Source organism: Crinia signifera, chromosome 1 (genome assembly GCF_055691185.1).
Source record: "Crinia signifera chromosome 1, ASM5569118v1, whole genome shotgun sequence".
Taxonomy (NCBI): domain Eukaryota; kingdom Metazoa; phylum Chordata; class Amphibia; order Anura; family Myobatrachidae; genus Crinia; species Crinia signifera.
The window spans coordinates 430,462,746-430,484,639 of record NC_139217.1 but is presented as its reverse complement, the minus strand read 5'-3'; the positions used below and the strand labels follow the sequence as shown (position 1 = coordinate 430,484,639).

Below are 21,894 nucleotides of genomic sequence, written 5' to 3'. Positions count from 1 at the left end.
CGTAATGCTCATCGCATATAAGGGGCTTAAAATGCTCATTGCCGCAGGATTTATCTGCTCTGCCAGGTGTTACATGCTCTGCCAGGGGTTTAACATGCTCGTTGCCATTCATTTACATGCTCTGCCATGGGTTACATGCTTTTGCCAGGGGTTAACATGCTCGTTGTCATGGAGTTACAGTACATGCTCTGCCAGGGGTTACATGCTGACTTCCAGAGTCAGATCTCAGCCCCAAAAGCATTCAGGGAGGCAGCAGACACAGAGCAACCAGCCACCCACCTTCCACCTTGGAACACAGTGACCTGGACATGGGTGGGGAACCAGGTCTGGGACTGCTGGGCTGGAGACATGGCACTGGCATCTGCTGCTGCAGGTGGCGGCTGGGATGGGAATGTGGGGAACGGGGTGGGCTGGCTTCTGCAGAGTGGGTGGTACTCCCAGCACCTAGGGACTACCTACTCAAAGTATCCTCCTTTTGTTGAGCCACGGTAAACTCACAAGTCATGTGGCAGGCCATGGAGTCGGAGGGCGTAACACTCAGAAGGACCGCTGTGATGCTGCTGCCCCCCACGTCCGCCCACATCCGCACTCCAAATGGCGCTGCTGTACAGCTGACTCCGGCGCACTCAGACCCGGCATACTAGCCACAATTTTTTTTGTAAACTGTGTGTCCAGACCAGGGCCCCCTTGACAGGCCGGGGTAAACTGTACCTGCTCCCCCCCCCCCCCCCTCTCAGCACCCCTACGCCAAAAGTTGGTTACTAATTTCAGGAAAAATATTTAAAAAGTTGTGATTTAAATGTTTTCCTTAGGTCCACTTATGTGGTGAGAAACATGATTCACTTCTGTTTACCCACATATTCTTAAGTGGAAGCCACAAGCACTGATTTTGCCTATTTCATTGGCCATAAATAACTTGAATTGATTCTGGACCACCAACCTGAGGCACCCCTGCAAGTGCTCCAAGGCACCCCAGGGAGCCTAGGCGCAGTTTGGTAAACACTGAATTAGTATTTAACAAAGTAAACAATTAGGCACATATTATGAGCTTGATTTGGAAACCAATCAATCTAAGAACCACTTAAAATTTTTTTCCTGTGCTCATTTTACAGTTACCATCATCAGCTAATGCTTCCAAATTCCAGGCTTGATTCGTAGAGGGACTCCGCTGCTTCCACTTTAATGTACGTAGGCAGTTGCGATAATATGCAAATGCTAGTTTCAGTGCATGTTTACGCCATATACATTGGTGCACTATTAGAAATATGATCGGTATACAACACAATACCTGGTTGATCCAGGCTAGATACACTATGATATACATATGTTTTGTATGACTAACTGTCTACTACTATGCAGCATTGGGACATCAGTTTTTAGTTATTTTAGTTACCATGGTGATGTTTCACACAGTGAGTGTCGCACCATGACTGACGTCACCAATGATAAGGTACTTTCCATCGGGCCCAGAACTTCACCAGCATCTCCCGGCAACAGCGCTGTGGTCCAGACTTGCTTCCAGGTCCAGAACGTCACCAATTGAGTCAAATGGCTCCGCCTAGACAGCATGACTGCTCTGTTTCCAGATAGAAATCAGAGGAGTCATGCTGAGAAAACTAGGCTGAAAGTAACTTGTTAAGCTCAATCCTTCTTGCTGTTGGAAGGCTACAACCAATTTTAAGAGCTAACAATGCCTCCTTTATACAATCAATGATTTAGACACTAATAACACGGACCATTTTTAATGCTAAATCACATAAATGTATTAATGTTATTTTAGGGTCAAATAATTATTGTGTGCAGAGGCGGAATGGCCGTAAGGTTTCAGGTAAGATTCCCGGTAGGCTGGCCCGTCTGTTAGCTAGTAACTTTTTTTTTTATATAAAGATGTGGCCCTGCCCAGTGTAGTGGCCCACCCCCTCCAGTCTCCCACACTAACAACTTTTGCTCTTTTCCAGAGCAGAGTACCTAGTGCTTCAAATACTCATATATGGTGGGCACCCATCTACATTCATTGTAGCATCTTTCAAAAGTACAGTAATGATGCTATCTGGGGATGTAACAATTTATGGGGTGTTTCTGGGTTTCACTGGGGGAGGGGTGGGGATAATTGTTCAGGATTTTTCAGGGGATTATGATAATAGTTTATCTGCTTAATGGAGGTTTTGGGAGGTCCGTGTTCTGTCTCAGTGGGGGGAGGTGGGGTATTATTTAAAATGTGTAGGTTTACGGTTAGTCACATCAACTTAAAGGTCTGGGGGCCACAAGACTGTCAAGCATATTGAAACCAACAACATCTACACAGGTGTATAAATCCTGCATATTTTGGTGTTGTTTCGCCTACATTAGATTTGGTTCCATCCAGGTGAGAACACTTCTTGAAATTATTCCAGGGCCCATTATAGTTTCCATTCTGCCCAGGAATGCCCATACACCTCCCTGTATAATGCTCACTCAGAAAAGAGTATACTGCTCAGGGTGTTGCTCACCACATGGCTGTCATCAGGGCGGCCATGCCTATGTTCCACATTCACCAGAAATTCTGCATCAGCGTCCCGGCACTGTTGCCTGCCAGGGAAAGCTCTGCCTCAGTACCCACCGCCTCCGTGCCGCCTCTGCTAACATCACCCGGAACGCCTGATCCACATAGGGGAATGTGGACTGCGTTTTGGCTGCTGCTCTCCAACTACAGTCGCCGGGAGTTCTGCTCACACCCCCATTCTCCATCACTGCTCCTAAAATGGCCTCTCCAACTGGGAGGTGGGTGAACTCCCCATCACCACTCACTGGCTCTGTGGTTTTAGTGCCACGGTCGCCAATTTTGTTCACTACTATTAAATATAGACATACTGTAGGTAACATTTACAATTAAAACAATGCATATTCCCACTGGCTCTACTCTGACAAAAAGGATGGGCACCGTTAACACATCTGTCCAGGTAAGCCATTATAAATAATACTCATAAACACATTATTTATCATTTTTATATTATATACATACTGACACACACCAAGCAATGATTATTCACATTTAAAGCAACAAATTAAAATCGTAGATTATGAATACATTATGTCATTACTGTTTAGAAATGAAACAATGGGTGTACTAAAAAAATAAATCTTCCTGTCAGATCTAAAAAGAAAAATGATGCTATCAATCTTCTAGCCCATCACAGTTATGAACAAATATTATTGAGGCACCTATTTGTCATACGCATAATTTCAGGCGCCGCTCATATCTCTTGCAATCCTCATATCACCAGACTTGGCAGTTATAAAATGAAAACCGCTGTGCGACTCTAAAAGTGGGAATTGCTGCATTTTTCAAACCGAAAAATAATAGATAAAATGGCATCTGCAAACACATGGACTTATACATATACTGGCAAACACATCCACCATGCACCCAACCGAATGTATTCGTGACATTTATACTCGGAACAGTTCTCTTTCGGACTTCACAGTTAAACTCAGACAATAAAAATAATCATAGGTATTTTCATATACAGTATAGATGTTTCAGTGGTATATATTGTCCAACATCAGGTGTTTGAGTGTCTGTACAGTATGTAGATAATGTATGTGTATATACACAATTGTCATATCGCTATCCCAAATCTGCAATGTCCTTAAACTGAAATCATGTTTCCTTTACCAGTCTATGAGATACAAGAATGGGTCACACAGGACCAGAAATATCTATAACAAAATAGAACCTCAGTTTTATAAGGATGTCAAATGTGTGTAGTACGGCGGCAGTACTTGGAACAAACTGACACCAAGCTGTGGTTATACCAACGTTTCTGAGCCAATAGGCACCTTTATCACGGTACAGGATTAAGCCACTGTCCACATTTGGTACAAAAATGTGCTGTGGCCCATGATTTAAATCCTATGCATGCTTCAATTTTTGGGACAAGATTGATAGCTGAGATGAAGGGCACTAAAAAAACTTGTAACCCTATGTATAGTGGTTATATATTAAATACTTGATTAGAACTAGAAAAATCAGTATTTAAATATGTGAAAACCTATAGAGTTTTATATTATAGGGTTAATATACTGACTGCCCAAGAGCAGTAAAGATGGAGGGCGTGGACTGAGCAGGAGACATAGGGGAACAAGAGCTATACATAGAACAGCTTGATCCTGAGGGGGAGGGGCTTGCCTGAGGGAACTTTCCTGAGGTAATCGGAGTAATAACAGCTGTGCTCCTGTCCCTTCACCTCAGCAGTGATTAGGGGGCCTTGGTTACAAAGCTGGGACACGAGCCTGCATCACTAAATAATGGTGTACCCCCAGGACAAGTGTTTTATAAAAAAAGCTACATCACTGGAAACTATAAAGAGTCATTATTAAACATTGGAGAGGAGATACGATTAGCCGTATCACTAATAGTGGACGTACAGCCTCTCAGTCATTGGCCATATGTTATATAGCCTGCATACAGCATCAGCATCTGAGGGCTAAGTAGCTTTATGTTACAGACCGAGATGTCCTATGTGCAGGAGCACAGTCATAACTCATAGACTATGAGAATTTACCTTACAATGGGGCATGTATTAAGCCTGGCAAAGAGATAAGCTGGAAGGAGTGCACCAGCCAATAAACTCCCAACTGCTATTTTTCTAACACAGCTGATAGGCTGGTGCGTGATCTCTTTCCACTTTATCTCCAGTTTATCTCTTCCCCAGGCTTAATACATCTGCCCCAATATCAGTAATCGCTCAGGATTTCTTATTACATCCATTAACATCTGTATAAACTGGTGCTGCCCAGCTCCCATCTAGAGTAATCCAAGCTCTGAGCAAGGTCTACACACAGAGGCGTACCTAGATGTTCATGGGCCCCATAGCAAAAGTTTGTAAGGGCCCCCTATTTAGCAACTGATGGTGATAAATGTATGTAAAACATATTACTTAGACAGCAAAGATGGGCCCCCTTCAGCTCTGGGCCCCATAGCAGCTGCACCCCTTGCACCTATGGTAGTTACGCCCTTGTCTACACAACTATACAAAAGAACAGTAGCTGCCTTGATACTGAGATTTTATTTACAGAAGAGATTAATACCTTTGGATAACATTATAAGAAACTTTTAGCAGCATATCTGGTAACTACCAATGTTGGATATTAACTGATATTATAAGAGGAGGCTATATAGACAGCTAGCACAGTAACTCATACTTCTTCAAACACAGGGGTAGATTTATTAAGCTTGGTGAAGTGATCAAGTGTCTGGTTTTTATCACTGGACAATCCGGTTCTACGTGTTATTTTTCAAACCAAGCTAACTTCACAGGTAGGAGCCGATTGGCCGGTGATAAAAATCAGACACTTTATCACTTCACCAAGCTTAATAAATCTGCACTTCAGAACCATTTACTATAAATAAAGGGGTATGAAATCCTGGGGGTCGAAATACAGACGCCGGAATACCGAACGCCGCAATGCCCAGTGCCTCGCTACGCTAGTCACACTATTTAATTCTCCCTCTATGGGTGCCGTAGACACACATAGAGGGACAAAGTGCCAGCATTGCAGCATTCGGTATTCCGGCATCGGTATTTTAACCGTCGGGATTTTGACCGCATCCCAAATAAATGTGCGCACCAACGAGAGCCTGGCCAGCAAAAAAGTGTGGAAACTATTTACATCTTAGTATTTACATTATTTCTGTATTTTAGAGTTTCATAGATTGCAATAATAGTAAGGGGGGTATGCAATGTGCCGCCGCTATTTCCGACGTGGCTTCCTATTACGTCTTTAACGACTGCATTGATGCAGGATCACAGCAAAACGGGCCCGACTTCAGAAGCTGTCAGGCCCATTCTGCCGATAATGGCCGTGGATTGTCGCAGATCGACAATCCACAGCCGTTTTCGCGGCCACACCCCCTTTGCCCCGAGCGGCAGCCGGGACATTGAATCCTGTCTGTCGTTATGTGGTCGATCTGACCGCAAACGGGCCAGGATCACGACTGTTGGCATGATTGTATACCCCCCTAACTATGTTATAGCGTGTGCGTGTGGGTTTTATTGAGATATTATATCTTACAGGGTCCAGGACCCTTTACCTTGGCGAAATAAGTGTACAAGAAGTATGTTTTAAGGAGTTATAGCAAAGTCAGTTATCATTCAATCACACTCCTATATGAAACAAATATGTGTACTTTATACAGTTACTAAAATGTGATTGCATTGAACTGTGTGGCCATTTTGATATGCAGAGCCAGTAACTAAAAAAATGTGTTACAAGTTAATGCATGATTTTTATGCAGTTTATGGACGATATCGGTAAAATAATAAGTTCCAGCTTAATCAATCCTTCAGATTTTTTTTTTCCTTGTGTCAATTTAACTGACTGAGTGTATAGGTTATGTGCCAATTGTAGTAGGGTTTCCCAAGACTGCCCTATCAGAAATAAAACAAAAACTTGGGTGGAGGCATCGCCACAAGTAACACATTTTGGGTGTAGTTTGTTTTCCCAAGTCCCATTCTACAGGTGAACAAGTGTTACAACTTCAAGGCCACTTTTACCGGCCTATTACTAAGTTATCTTCGCACAGTGCAAACTGATCTTATATTGTTATTTATATATTTTCTGAAGCGCAAATCAATTTATCCTGCAAGGTTTGCTTTTGTTTTTATTTAAATTTGAATGCATATCTAATAAAAAGCAAACATTTTAATAATAGCATTTAAACGGTTACGGTATGAGAGAAACAATGTCTAAGTTGACAGTCACTAGGTCAACCACTATGGTGACCTATACCTTCAAATAGTTGACATGCCATACGTCGTAACTGACAGAAGTTCGACACAAGCTTAAGGTCAACATGGGCACGGTCGACACCCACAAAGTAGACATGAGTTTTTCGGTGTCTATGTGTACATATTTCGACATGGACACCATATAAGTGTACCGCTGCACTCGCCATGCTTCAGGCACCCTATTATATTCTCACTCTATGCCCACTTGGATAGTCAAGTATGGACCAAATTGGTCTACACCAAAAAAGTGAAAACCGCATGTCGACCAAGCTCATGTCGACCTTAAGCTTGTGTTGACCTTCTGTCAATGCCAACCTATGATATGTCGACCATTTTAAGGTGTTGACCTAGTCACTATTGACCATTAGTGGCCAACCTAGGGATTGATGACCTAGACATTGCTGACCCAGAGGGCACCCTTTACCAATGCTTCTCTCTGATACACAATGGTGCCCCCACAAAGAGGGGTAGATGTATGAAGCTGTGATAAGGTGGAGAAGTGATAAAGTGCCTGGTACTTTATCACTGGCCAATCAGCTTCTAATTGTCACTTTTTAAACCCAGCCTATAACTTCACAGTCAGGAGCAGATTGGCCGGTGATAAATTACCAGGCACTTTATCACTTCTCCTCCCTTATCACTGCATTGGAGCAGACTAGATGGGCAAAATGGTACTTATCTACCAAATTCTATGTTTTTCTGCTTCATACATCTACCCCAGAGTCCTTTTGTCCTGATTCTCTTACTTTACATGTACACCCCCCCTTCAAAAAAAAAGAAAAAACGGATTTGTGAACAAAGCTGGTCAAAATCCAAATACCCCCCCAATGAGATAAGCCAAATTACACTATTCAATCAACTGCTACAGTGAGGATTTTACCACTGTGTTACATGCATTATCTGCCAAATAATGGCATCTAGTACCAAGAGAATTCACACATTTATCTGTAATCAAGATTAAAAAGAATATTGGATTACAGAGCATAGAACATGTACAGTAGCAGTTCAAGTGTTCTTTATTTACCAGAATTCCTAAGCGTTAAACAGTGCGTGGGTAGTACAATGCGTAAGCTCTATATTATAACTGCTGAACATATCGCAACATTAGAAAGGGACTAGAGACCGACAGTCTATCTAATTCTAACCAGTTCAAGGTGAAACAACAGCAATCCACAGCCAATTATAAGAGAGGGAACTATGAAAACATGTTGAGTAAAAAATGACTAAAATGGATATTCACCCCCAGGAGATAGACCCCAAACAGTCTTTAGGCACTGAGGTCTAACAGATTATGATGAATTAAATTGTTATTAGGATATTCTAAATGGTCATTAACACAGTTTTGGATTTGGAACATACACCTCCTCTGAATGCAGTACTGAACTTCAGTCAGATCTGGCTGAGCAGTGCACAGGGGGTTGTGAGAAAAGATAGAAAATTCCTCCAAAAACCTGCACAGACTCGAGAGTAAATAGGGGAACATTTGTGGACGAGTACACAGATTATTACTTGTATGATGTCAGCTACAAATATTGCCTAATGGTTATAGGTGAGGGTCTAAGGGGAGGGACACACTCACCCCTCTTTATGTATAGAGGTTTAGCTCAGAACTTAAAGATAGGGATGTTGAAACATGGACAATCCATTGAAACTAGCCCACATATCCTATCGTTTAGTGTATCCTGACAGTTTATTCATTACATAACAAAATGGGCAATGAACGCCCCTATTGGCTTTCCTGATTTTACCTTCACAACAAATTGGATCATGCTCATGATCTACCTAAACCAGGACTTGGGTCCATTAGGTTCCATGCCCATTTTGGAGTAAGGACTTCCCATTTAAACTCCTGGGTATCAGGCGATTTGTCAGGTAGTACATAGAATGACCAACATTACTGTTATTTCCATTAGCCAATCATCAGTGACCCACTTTACCCTCAACCCAGCCACTGACACTACAAAAGTTGCTTGTAGAGACCTCCACATTTCTAAATCATATTTACAAGTCTCCTAAGCATGAACCAAGATGTGAGCAATCAGATTGATCTGTTATTACGGTCATCAGGAAGCACAAATTGTGATAAATACAACCCTATGTCATTTGATAGAACGGACAATATTGTCAACAAGGAGGTTTAGAGGACAAAAGTCAATCTATAACGTATATGCATGTTCAGGCATGTGGTGAGGATCTTTGAGATAAGTAGATTTGTATCCACATAAAACATGTAAGGCAAACACTAATCAACAGAAGCTGCGATATTGAACTCTGCATACAGTGTGTGTTTTGTAACCCAGCTGCCAATATCTCCTTTATGAATAAAACATCAATATGAATTCAATGTCAATCTTCACTAAAGACATTATAACAAATGCAACTCATTTACTCACAAGCTTCCCCGTCTTGGTAGGCTTAGTTCTTTCTGAAAGAGAACAAAGTACATATTCAGTAAGGAGGCGGAAATAATACCTGGGTGCAGTCTAAAACTCTAATTTATATATTACACATTTCATTACAATATCTCAATGACAGTTTTAAAAATTTGTTTAAAGTGTCTGGTGATGCAGAAAGATTTGAAATTGAATCTACATGAAGAATACACTGAATAATAATATCAATAATAATAATAATAATAATAATAATAATAACTATTGGTTGCAGAAAAGGCTATTTTAGACAATAGTGTTATTTTGTGTGAACAAATAGCTTTTAAGTATATACAGTGTTACTGACATCATTGGTACTTATCTATCTTTAATAAAACGAAACACTCCAACTACAAATCATTGAAAACAAATTTTTTCTGAAAACATGATTAACCCAATCACTTAATTAGGAATTTGTGATATCTGTGACGCAAAACTATAAAAAGAAAAAAATCAAATCCGTTTTTTCCTAATATGCCCCACTAACAAGTCTACTGAAGATCACTAAACAGGGTACTTGTTTCCTAGCAGGGCGCCCACTAAGCTATTTGCTTAGTGGGCTATTCTGCGTAGTGAAATCGCATCGCACATCACATCACATGGCTTTTTGTGCCTTGCGATGTGATCTCAGTAGTTAATTTAGTTAATTTATTCACTGCACCCTGAGGGAAATCGCATCGCAGATGAGATGAGATGAGATCTCAATAGTTCATATGGTAAAACATCTTATGCAGGGTACACACCACCACGACCCGCTCACGATGCACACCGTGAGCGGGTCGTCAGTGTCTCGTCCGACCCGCTCACGGTGACGTGGGGGGGGGGGCACGACCCGCTCACGATGTGCACCGTGAGCGGGTCCGATCCGATGGCGACCCGCACCCGGCTGTATGGTCGTCATTCAGATCCTACCTTCAGCAGGTAGGATCTCAATAACGACGACCCACGGGACCGCGCATCGGATCGGTCCACACCAGGACATAAAAGGGCCCAATCACCACACAATCTACATCCAATTGGTCGGAATTGGATCTAGATTGAGGGGATCGGGCCCTAGTCGTCCTGGTGTGTATACAACATAAAACAGCACCATTCTCCACGTCACCCCGAAGTGTGGCGAGCACAGCGGAACGCATCCTCTGACCTTTTCATACCCCCACTATCCACGTCGGCGCGGAGTTGATTTTATATAGTGTGGCGAGCCACCGAGCCCGAAGCGTGTATTTCGCGTGCGCTCGCCACGCTTAAGGGCTCGGTGGCTCGCTGCGCTCGCCACACTATGTAAAATCAACTCCACGCCGACGTGGATTGTGGGGGTATGAAAAGGTCGGAGGATGCGTTCCGCCGCCGCCCCTCGCGGGGCTCTCCACGCTTCGGGGTGACGTGAAGAGTGGTGCTGTTTTAGGTGTTTTACCATATGAACTACTGAGATCTCATCTCATCTCATCTCACATCTCACACCACAAAAAAGGGCCATGCGATGCAATTTCACTCAGGGTGCAGTGAATAAATTAACTACTGAGCGTACGTAGGAAATCTGGGCGCCCTGCTAGGAAACAAGTACCCTAAACAGAAAGTTAATTTTAAATATATTTAAGAGATAAGTGGTTCGGATTTACAAGGTCATGTTCGGTTCTTAAAAAAGCATCTTGCTGGCTATATGTTTTGAATAGCCAATAAGATAAATTCAAACTTGTGCTAGTTTTTAGCCAAAAGAATTGAGTAATTCCAAATGTTACAAATAAGTATATAAAAATAACTACATTAACCATCATGTATTATAGCAACAACAGTACTTGGTTTGCTCCTAGATTATCACAAATGAAGGTCAAACTGCCCAATATCCATAGTTAAAAGTTACTCCAGACCATCTAAATGAAAGGACAATTTCACAGAGTTTATGGAGACCACCAAAGGCCATTGGCTCCATATTTCACAATTTGAACCGTGCTTTCGGCACACAGTTGAATCATAGGTAAAGCTTAGGGGCTGATGGTCCTGGCATGAATGCCTGGGGACCCAGCCAACTTTATTTTTTAATCTGTACTTATAACAGAACACCAGGTCAAGGGGTCTACTAGTCAGGTGCCAGGGGTACAGCAGGTAGCAAACGGCTGTGTACTGCCTATTCCCATAGATATAGGCCCTCTATATTAGAGGCTTTTTCTGGGCATATTGTTTGCTCCCATAATCCCTGCTTATCGCCAATCTTTAGTATTATTCAACTCCATGAGAAGACAGATAAAAACATCATGTCAAGAGTCAACAAATGTGGAGGCAACAGAAGAAGGCTGCGGTGAGAAAAAGAGGTTTTAAAGTAAGTACAGTTCATTCAGAGAGGGTTTGGGGACAACGCAATATCTTGTGCCCAGAAGAGAGGAATGACGTTATGCAGTTCTGTATCTTATTAGCTTAATTTAAAAAAAACCCCACCATTTTGAAATTTGGAACTGGCACGAAAATCCTTTAGGATAAGCATATTCATCACTTTGCCCACTCCATAAAGATGCCTACACCATTTCTGGAGTGGAATAAATAATATTTGGGAAATAAGAGATATGTAGTATGGTGAAAAGGTGATAGAGACGTAGGAAATGCCTAGGGGAGAAGAATCATGGGCCAGCAAATCAAATCCTGACTTGGGTCCCATGAGATCTTGTCTTTGGCCCATAACCTATAAGGCGACACTATACAGTAGTTACATCATTACTGTATATACAAATTGATAAAAACCACTGTAAAGATCATCTTCCTATAGTGTACTTGCAGAGCCTTTTTTTTCCTAAAAAAGTTTCTAGTACCTTCAGAATTGTCAACATAACTTGTAAATAAACCTACAGGCCAACTTTGGGGGCGGACTCTTTCTCTCCTCAAATATACCCAACACTTGCTGCACATACATTAACAAGGACAACAGAACATTATAACTTCAGTACAAAAAGAAACACCATCTCCACTTATGAATTGTATGGCTAGTGTTTTCATCAATAGTAATACATTGCTTTTATGGAAAACAAAAAGTTTCTCAATTTATTAATTAACCCGGAAGTTGGAATTACCCAAATAAATACTGACAAGCAATGTTCAGCTTCAGAGTTCCCACCACATCCAAACTGACAGATACAAAGATTCTAATCCTCTCCTTTAATTAGAATGATTATAATTAATTATTGATTTAAATGTGTCAGTTATAAATGATTACTTTTATTGACTTGTAATTTCAGTCATAATTGATATATTCATTTCATCAATATATCATATTTTTCATGAATAGATTTTAAGTGTTTTAATAAAAATGGTTAGTTTTAAGGTATTCAACCCACAAGTGTTTGAGGTTTGTAGAAATGCAGAATTCAAAAATTTTTAAAATTAGGATTATAAAGAAAGAAAATCTAAAATCAAGTGATAACTTTGTAATCAAACCTACTGCTAAAGGCTACTGAATGATATGATAAAGAACGATACAAAGATCCCCATTTTTCTTTATTATTTGTAATCTCTCACCTTTTTTTTCTTTTAAATACAATCCATGGATATACAAAGTGCAGACAATAAAATCAACACAAAAATACAAACATATGGGGCAGAAGTTGAAAGAAAAAGTTACGGATGTGTGCTGACAAATTCCTTGTGTTGAAGGCATCGTTTTTGGCAATTAGCCATGTTTGCTACCATAATGAAGAATAAGTACATCCTGTATTTGCAGGGCACTCCAGTGGGTGAGCCATAGGGGGCCACACTTTTAGTGAATTTAGAGCATGTAACATGTCAGGATTGCAAGGTTCTTAAATAAAATACTTTTTTAATGAGGAAGTATTGTGTTACATAATTAGGGGCTCACGTAGAGTTTATTTTATGTTGAGAGGAGGCCTAAAATGCTAAAAAAAAAAAAAACCCGCAGAACTTCTACCATCTTTACAACAGGAGCGTATGTTATTAGCTTACACCTGGAACATCCAAAAAAGTAACATTACAGTGTCCATAATGTAAATTTGTACACAATATAAATAAGACGCTGTAGTATCTTGATATTGTTAATAGTATTTTCTCAAGTCACCATTACCATGTAACGAATAACTAAAATACAAACAAAAAGGCATAGGGCGGTATTCAATGAGGCTGATTCGCCAGGTTTTTATGGCGATTTTGTGCTGTAAGGCGAATTTCTGACTAAAACGGTAAATCACGCTATTCAATGACCAGATGGCGAATACATTTCAAGGTTTTTTTCGCCATGATTCACCGAGTAGCAATCACTATCTTTTTATGGTGAAGTGGAAGGTGAACTTTTAAAATAAAGTGTTTTGTTTTTTACAATTGGTGTCAAAAAATCTGGAATTTTATTCTGAGAAGGGGCATGCTTAATTATTCATGTGCTGTAAGCACATGAATATATATTTAATTTTACATTTTTATTTTATTTTTTTACACAGACCAGCCAGCAGGGGGCCGGAGCCGAGCCGCTCATTACATATTCATATATTCACTTCACCCGATCATTACATATGCATGATCGGGTGTAGTGAATATAACCGGTCCCCTGCTGGCACCCCCGGGGGGCAGCCTGTGTTGCCTGGCACCCGGGGAGACCACCTCCCCCCCACAAACGTTCTGGGGCAGGCAGGGAGACTTCCATCTCCCTGCCTGCCACCATCCTCAGGCTCCCTGCGGCGTCCGCCGCAGTAGCTCAAATTCGCCGGTCAGGGGCAGCGAGCCCCTGACTCGTTGAATACCGGAGCCGGCGAGGCTCCGGAACGTGGCGTATGTGCAGCGAATCCTAAACAGGATTCGCTGCACGTCGCCAGTATTCACATTGAATACTGCCCATAGTCTTCATTTTAGTACCCTGCTCCTTGTAAAATCCTGATAGTTCCTCCTTCCTGCCTGGGGTGTCGCTGTCTGCTGTGGTTTCTACAACAGTTGGGTTTGCATCTTAACATTGAGATACAAACCAGACTGTTCTTGAAGTACCACAGCAGACAGCCACACCCCAGGAAGAAAGGAGGAACTACAAGGATTTTACAAGGAGCAGGGTGCTAGAATGAACACTAAAGGCAAATATATACATTTTCAATTTGATCAACAAATTCATTGTTTTCTCCTTCGCAAATCAACGGAAAATCTTCTTAGATGTTGCGGTGCTCATGCTCTTACTAGTTAAGCAATGCAAATAGATGGTCAAAACTTCCACACTAATAATTTATATGCAGTACTATTAGTGGGAAGGTTCAGGCAAATCAGCCAAACAGAAGCATCATCATCATCATCAGATGAATACTTTTCCTGACAGGAACATATTTGTCAGCGCTATCACAGTCCCATTTACGTGAACAGACTAAGGGCAGTATTCAATGAGAAAAAATCTCTGTGCATGGCGAGAGATTTGTTCTCTCGCCGTGCACTCGCCCTGTTCCGGAGGGCTCGCTGCCACTCCTGCTCCCACTATTCAATGTGGTTAAGACTCGCCGCCACTTGCGGCGAGTCTTAACCCCTGCAGCGGACAGGGAGCCGGGGGACGGTGGCAGCCAGGGAGATTAAAGTCTCCCTGGCTGCCCCAGAACATATGTGGAGGGGAGGAGGGCTCCCCGGGACCCAGGCAGCACAAGCTGCCTCCCCCTATAGCCAGCGGGGGACCCAGTATTCACTGCACCCGATCGTGCGTATGTAATGATCGGGTGCAGTGAATATATGAATATCTAATGAGCGGCTCGAAAGCTCCGGCTGGCTGCTCTGTGTAAAAAAAAAAAATGTAAAAAATATATATTTTTTTAATTAAATATATATTCATGTGCTATAAGCACATGAATAAAAATAACATGCCCCTTCACAGAAAAAAAATCCTGATTTTTTTACACCAAAATTAAAAAAAAAAACTTTTTAGTTTAAAAGTTCACATTCCAGTTCTCCATGAAAAGATGGAGAATTGCTACACGGAGAGACACGGCGAAAATCACTTAAAAAGACGGCGAAAATATCACATTGAATAGGGTGGTTCACTTTTGGAGAGCAAAATGCTCCTTCCAACGCGAAAATAGCACAAACTCGCCATAAAACACGGCAAATTTTTCTCATTGAATACTGCCCTATGACTGTATAAATGAATTGACCTCTAACTCTGCTTCCTTACCCTTGCATGGGGTCTTAACAAATAATTGTAAATTTTAGGACTTTTGTTATATTTGTTATCGCTGTCCTCAGAAGATCTAGAATGACGTTTACAGTAGCAAGCTACAGATAAATTAAAAGTTGCCATCTTCAATGTTATTTCAGTGGTGAAACATATGCAGTAATTCCACAGTGAGTCAGGGCACAGACAATGACATCCCATAACTTAAACATCCTTAGCGTGACACCGTGCCTTTACGGGAGCACACCATCTGGTGCCACTCGACTGAGTATGTGTCACACGGAGAGTAAAGGACACATCTGTACATGATCATTTTCAAACTCAAACATCTGTGGATACACTGGTGGTCCGCTCCCCACGCATAACTCTGCCTTAAACCCCAATCTTCCACATTATAAACTTTATCAGTTGTGTTGTTACTTCTTTAAAGCAATTGCTAACTTTTATATACAGAGAACAGAAATAATTTACTTACAACATCTGCTTTATTTTTATTAGAAGGCGGTTAGGATTTATTATGTGGTCAGGATAGTTTACTGACAGAAGTGGCAGAAAAGTGTGAGGGCAAGAGGATTTCTTATTTCAAGTACATGTCTTTGAGCTCTAGCATTTCTCTGTTTTTTTTGTGTTCCGAGTCCCCAAAATTGTGCCACTCTCTTTGTTATAAAAAATATAACAGCTTGAGGATCACGTTGACACGGGAAGGTATATGTATAGCAATACATAAGGCCTTCCGCTTATTTGGATACTCATATATGCAAAAGTTGCTTTCCAAGTGAAGCTCAACGGAAAGCTGATAATCACACAGTCTCTTAAATAAATCAAAATCTCTAATGCCAAATATATTTAGCCATATCCTAAGAAACAGAAGCTCATTGGCCACAAACATCAGTGGCTTTGCTGTTCTGAACTTCCGTTCCAATATTTTGCACCCCAGTTGCTAGGATTTATAAACTGTTCACGGTCATATGCATCTACGTACATGGGTGACGGAGGTCCATAGTTGTAATAAAAATAACTGATAATGTCTCGTAGTTGTAAAACAAACTTCTAGGCATCCAATGCACCAAGCAGGGGCACATTAATGTCCAAAGGAGCCCGTGTACAACGTCCCTATCCTCATCTGAGCAGTCTGACAGCACCACAACTTATCCTGCACTGGTAAGACTCTCCCTCCACCTTACCGGTGCCATTCAGGAAGCTTGTGCATAAGAGAGCAAAGAGGTCACTGGAAAGATGGTCCCACGAAGGAGCAAGGTAAGTCTACTCTGGGTTCTGAGTGCGTCCCCAAAGACTAAGAAGCCCACATGCACCACACGGGCTGAACCTATTATAAAATATGATTATGGCACCAAGACTCTTTGGCAGGTGTAAGATTTTCACAAGAGTCATCCCCCAGAGTGGAAATTGAGAGAGACTAACTTCAAAAAGTTCATAAACTATATATTGAAAAAAATGTCACATCTTCCTGAAATAATACAGGTTTTAAGAGTCTTTTATCACTCAGGGGAACGTTCCACTCAACCATACAGTGGCAACCATTCACTACGTTTTAAGTTCACCGGAGATGATGTTTCATAGGACTTGCTAACACCACACAGCACAGCAGGGGTAACACAATGAGCTCATTTTTTGTTTCAAATTGAAACAAATGTGTTATATAATGGAACCTGAATCAGAAAAGGGGCTATTAGAAACCAATGGGGAGTCCTGCTCGGGCACCGTGCTCTTTGGTTTCTAATATTCTTTTTTTCCATTAAAAGTGTCTTTACTAGAACAGATGTAATACATCATCATATAATTCAAGCTGTAATTAATATATATATATATATATATATATATATATATATATATATATATATATATATATATATATATATATATATATAGACAAGAAAAAGAACAGGATCGGGAATTGGGAGCAAATAATAAACAGTTCAGGTGCAGATTGCACCTTGGTACCACTGCAGGTGAGACAAATGTAACATGTGCAGATATAGTTGGGAAGAATATCTTCTTAGCTCAATTCTAAATATCAGTGTAACAACAAAGCTTCCTGGCATTCCTTCACCAAACTGTAAAAAAAAAAGAAAAAAAGAAAAAAAAAAAAGTTTTCACCCCTTGTGCAACATCACGTGCTCCAAATTCCTCCCTTTTACTCTAAACAAGGCCCACGATGTCCTCATGTTGGTGCCCCTAGGGTTTGGCTGTATAGCCGTGGGTTAATCAAAATTATTTTTTATGTTTTTTTGTATTTTTCTGCCATATTCTTCAATAAATATTCTGAACTAATACCTAGCCTCAATACTTCACACATACTGTAGCGAGATGCCTGGTGCAAACAAAATGCCCAGTTTTTTGTCCATTTTCAGCAACATAGTTTAGAACATAAGAACTTAAAACTGGGCAAAAACCTGCAATTGATGGCTGAAAAGTAGCCCTCTAAAATGCCTTTCCTGCAAGAAAAATGCACAAAAGATGCCCTTTGCTAGCAGGGGCTCACCAGGAGGGTCTGTTGGTGCAACTGCTGCATTGATATAGGAGTACACATCTGTAAGATCATTACCTCTAAACTGTAAGCTCCTTGGAGCAGGGCTCTCCTCCGTCCTGTTCTCAAAGCCCTCTTTTTGCATTTCAAATGACAGCTCTCTTACTCAGCTACCATCTATACCCGCATCTCTTCTCACTTGTGTTCATTCATCTCTACCAAAGGCATCCTACCCTTGGTAGCGTGCGGACTACTCCTCTGCTTCCCTACATCTCAGCTGTATTGTGTACTAAGAATTGTGCTGCTTATTGTCACCTGTCTCTGCTTTAGTACTTCAGCTATTGTTAGGTTTACTCTGCATTGTTCTAATGTGTGCCCTATGTACGGCGCTGTGAAACCATATATATCGTTACGCCTTAAAATAATAATACTAAGAATTATTTCATTTTGGGAGTAGCTTCCAAAATTCCCCAAAGACAAGTAGGAAGTGCCATGTGATGGGATGAAATTTGGAATTTTGTGCTCTTTAATTCCCCAGTTTGGAGCAACCAACTGAAGCCAGATCGTTACATAGAATTATCTTCGAGTGAGCAGAAATATAGAAGAAACAGAAAAGGCGTTCATGAGTATGTTATAAGCACCTATACACACAGTCTTAGTGCGTGGAGAAATAGTCACGTCTTCACTGGCCCTGCTTTGTTTTTCAATGCCTGTGTATACAAGCTCTTATAAAGCAATTGTGTGGTGATATTATCCCAACCTCGGTGCTTCATATTCAGATTACCAGCCTGAAATACTGCAAGCATTGTAATAAACAAGCTAGATAGACATAAATAACCAGAAACCCCGGATTGCCATAAAACCGCCATCAATTCTCAACTGTTACATAAACTTCAGACCGTTAAATAAGCAAGCAATATGTTTATGTTCTATTAGCAGTGATCCTTGCATTATGGACTGCACCGTTTTACAAATGATACACGGCAATCCTTCAGCGTAACGTGTGAATTTTTCTGGAGCGCTGACACCAGTGGCTAAAATATCAATTTGCTGGAAAACATCTTGTGAAATACTTCAACATTAAACTGACATATTCATATTCTATCCTTTTTTTTTCTGTTGCTGGTAAAAGGAAATAGATCATGTTTTGCACATGTTTAAAATACAAATTTTATATTCACCCACAAAGGGGCTGGAGCCAGAGCCGATCAAGGCTGGTGGGAGCCAAAAGATAAATGACGTTGTGGGGTCCAAGGATGTAATATTGTGCCAGCTCAGAGTCAGTGCCCCAAAGTGCAGTGAACTTCAATTCCACGAGACAATGACCCGAGCCGCCGGCTGCTCCATAAAATACTGTACACGGAGGATCAGTGGCGTAACTATAGCTCCGCAGACACTGCGGTGGCATGGAGGAGCTAGGTAAGTTTGGGCGCCATGGAATCTGCGGAAGCTATTATTGATGGGGCTGCCACGATTACCTGTTGCTGCCGGACACCAGGACCAGCAGAGCTTCCTAGTGTCTGCAGTCCCGGTCCTCCAGCTCCTGTTAGAATGTCACTTGCAAAATGGCTGCTCCTTCCACACAGCAGATGGTTTTTAAGGAAGCTAGAGGAGGCGGTGACCTCCTCTTGTATCCTAAACGGTCTGCTGTAAGGCAGTGGCCATTTTGCAAGTGACAGTCTAACAGGAGGAGTGCTGTGCCAGGACCACAGAAAGGAGGATCTGCTTGTCCAGATGGGCCGTCAACGGACAGTGGCAGATGCAGCAGTGGGGGGGCATATATTTTAAGGGTGGGATGCTCAAATTGTAGTTACGCCACTGTGGAGGATGCAGCTGAGCTATCCTAAGAGATTTAAACAGCAGTATGTGGGGCCCCCAGAAGAGCTGCCCCTGTTACCCCTCCCTTATTTGGGCCCTGGCTGAAGTAAAGTTGTGGGTGGGCACATATTTTATATGAATATGCAATCCACACACGAGAGCATGAAACTATGAAAATGCAGAGACCAACACTTTCTGATCACCTCACACTACCAAATACGTGTTCATGGTGCGTTCAGTAAGGGTGTATTCAGGTGCAGACCAGTATGTACGGTAAGCTCATAAATGCCTGTTAAAGAATATTTGCCTGGTAAAACACTATTTAATTGTCCACAATAAGTTACCTACAATAATTCTCCGTTGATTTATTGCACATTTCACTTAAGCTGGGGGAAACTTATTTTAACTAGTGTAAGTTTAGAACCCCTGAGACACCCCTTGCATGACTAATTAGTTACTTTGGCATTACTTATTAGGTTAATACCACCATTTTGGGGGTTAAAAAATAAAAATGATGAAAATTGGGGTACAGAAGGATTACGAGACCCAACACTGGTCTCACAATCATAGACTAGGGTGGGCATCTTTTTCCAATTCAAGATTGGCAAACAGCTCTATTCAGAAGACTGGATTCTACAGAGTTCCCAGCATACAGTATGTGGGGAAAAAAGAAACTGGGGGACAGGGGAAGAATGTAGACCATAAGAGTCTATGCCCTTAGGCACCAGACATATTGTCTGTGTTCAGTGGTAAAACCAATGCAATATAAGATGAAAACCAAATGTTTTAAGGAAAACAAATGGATGCTTATGTTCTTTCAGTTCACCATTGCGCCTATCATGACATATAAGGTCCTACTCTCCAACTGGCCTCTGGTTTCAAAGCAAAATAGGAATGTCCTCCCTCAGAGCTGATACCAGAATGTCTGAAATAATAACCCAAGCTAAACTTGATCGAACACTAAACTGGTGACATCACTAAGAAAAAAGGTAGTTCAGCCTATAACTCATCTCAATACTATGTGTAGGCAATGGGTACACTTTCAGCTGTACTATATGGTACTTAACTAGTCATACTTAAAATGCAATGTGCTGTAAATCACAGCAATCATTCATGGATGGTGTAGTGGTTAGCATTACTCCCACTCAGCGCTGAGGTCCTGGATTCGATGGCCCTAACTGTGCAGAGTTTGTATATTCTCCTCATGCTTGTGTGGGTTTCCTCTGGGTACTCCGGTTTGCTCCCACAGTCCAAAAATATACTGGTAGGTTATTTGGCTCCCAACAAAAGTAACCCCTTGAATGAATGAATGAATGAATGTGTGTGCATGTACATGTGTTAGGTAATCTATATTATGGGGCAGGGACAGATGTGAATATTCTCAGTAAAGCGGTGCAGAATATGCGTGCGCTATATATACCCACGATGTGTCTGTACGATCCGTAGGTGTGTGACAGTGGTGAAACACAGCTGTCAAACACCTACAGATGGAGCAAGCTCCATCTTTGCAGGGGCTGGCGATCCTATCGCCAGCTCTCACTAGGGACGCTTGCGCGCACCCCGTGGCTACGGAGCTGACTCCGCCGCCTCCCCTATCCCTGCCCGTCTCCCTGAAGAGACGGGCAGGATGCTGCCACAGCGCCATCCTGAAACTAGGATGCACGTGCGTGTGAGACGCACGCTCATCCCAGTCAGTTGGAGCGCCTCTGTGCCGGCAATCACCAGCGGAGACATGCTGGCGATCCCCAGCCAAGGATCAAAGGCGCTCCATCTGTACCTGCAGCAGAGGGGTCTGGGCAGGGTCGGCTGGGAATCGGCACCCAGGCAGCCAAATCTGTTCAGAGCGGGCTGCGGGGTCCCTGGGCAGTAAGTTAGCGGGGTCCGTGTGGCGGATAGGAACTAAGTAGCGTTATTTGAGAGGCGGCGGTGCAGAGAAGCTCTGCTGAATTTTAACACACTGGCTGGACACTGATTGTCTGAGATTCAGCCAATCAGCATCCGGCCAATCTTTTCCCTTAGTTCCCAGCCACCGCATGGACACCGCTAACTTACTGCCCAGCACTTTGCTGCACGGACCCCCTTGCCCGCCCCTGCCAGCTCCTCGGGTATATAAATGCAATGAATCGCATGCGATTTATTGCATGTATTATTTGTCACATCAAGTGCCAAATCATAAGCAGCCTCCCGGGGAGCTGCCAGGGGGATCTCAAGGGCAAACTGGTCCGACTTGTCCTTAGGACAAGTCGGACTAGTGTATGGGGG

General features: G+C 42.0%; 1 protein-coding gene across 6 annotated transcripts in view; it reads right to left on the bottom strand.

The window, feature by feature from the left end:
• The window catches only part of MAST4 (microtubule associated serine/threonine kinase family member 4), a 510,888-nt gene that overhangs the window by 217,774 nt on the left and 271,220 nt on the right, over positions 1-21,894 (bottom strand). For all 6 annotated transcript variants that reach the window (XM_083152444.1, XM_083152461.1, XM_083152453.1 and 3 more), the window contains one exon: positions 9,164-9,195. In XM_083152444.1, coding sequence (XP_083008570.1) covers positions 9,164-9,195 — 32 coding nt within the window. The remainder of the gene's footprint in view (positions 1-9,163; positions 9,196-21,894) is intronic.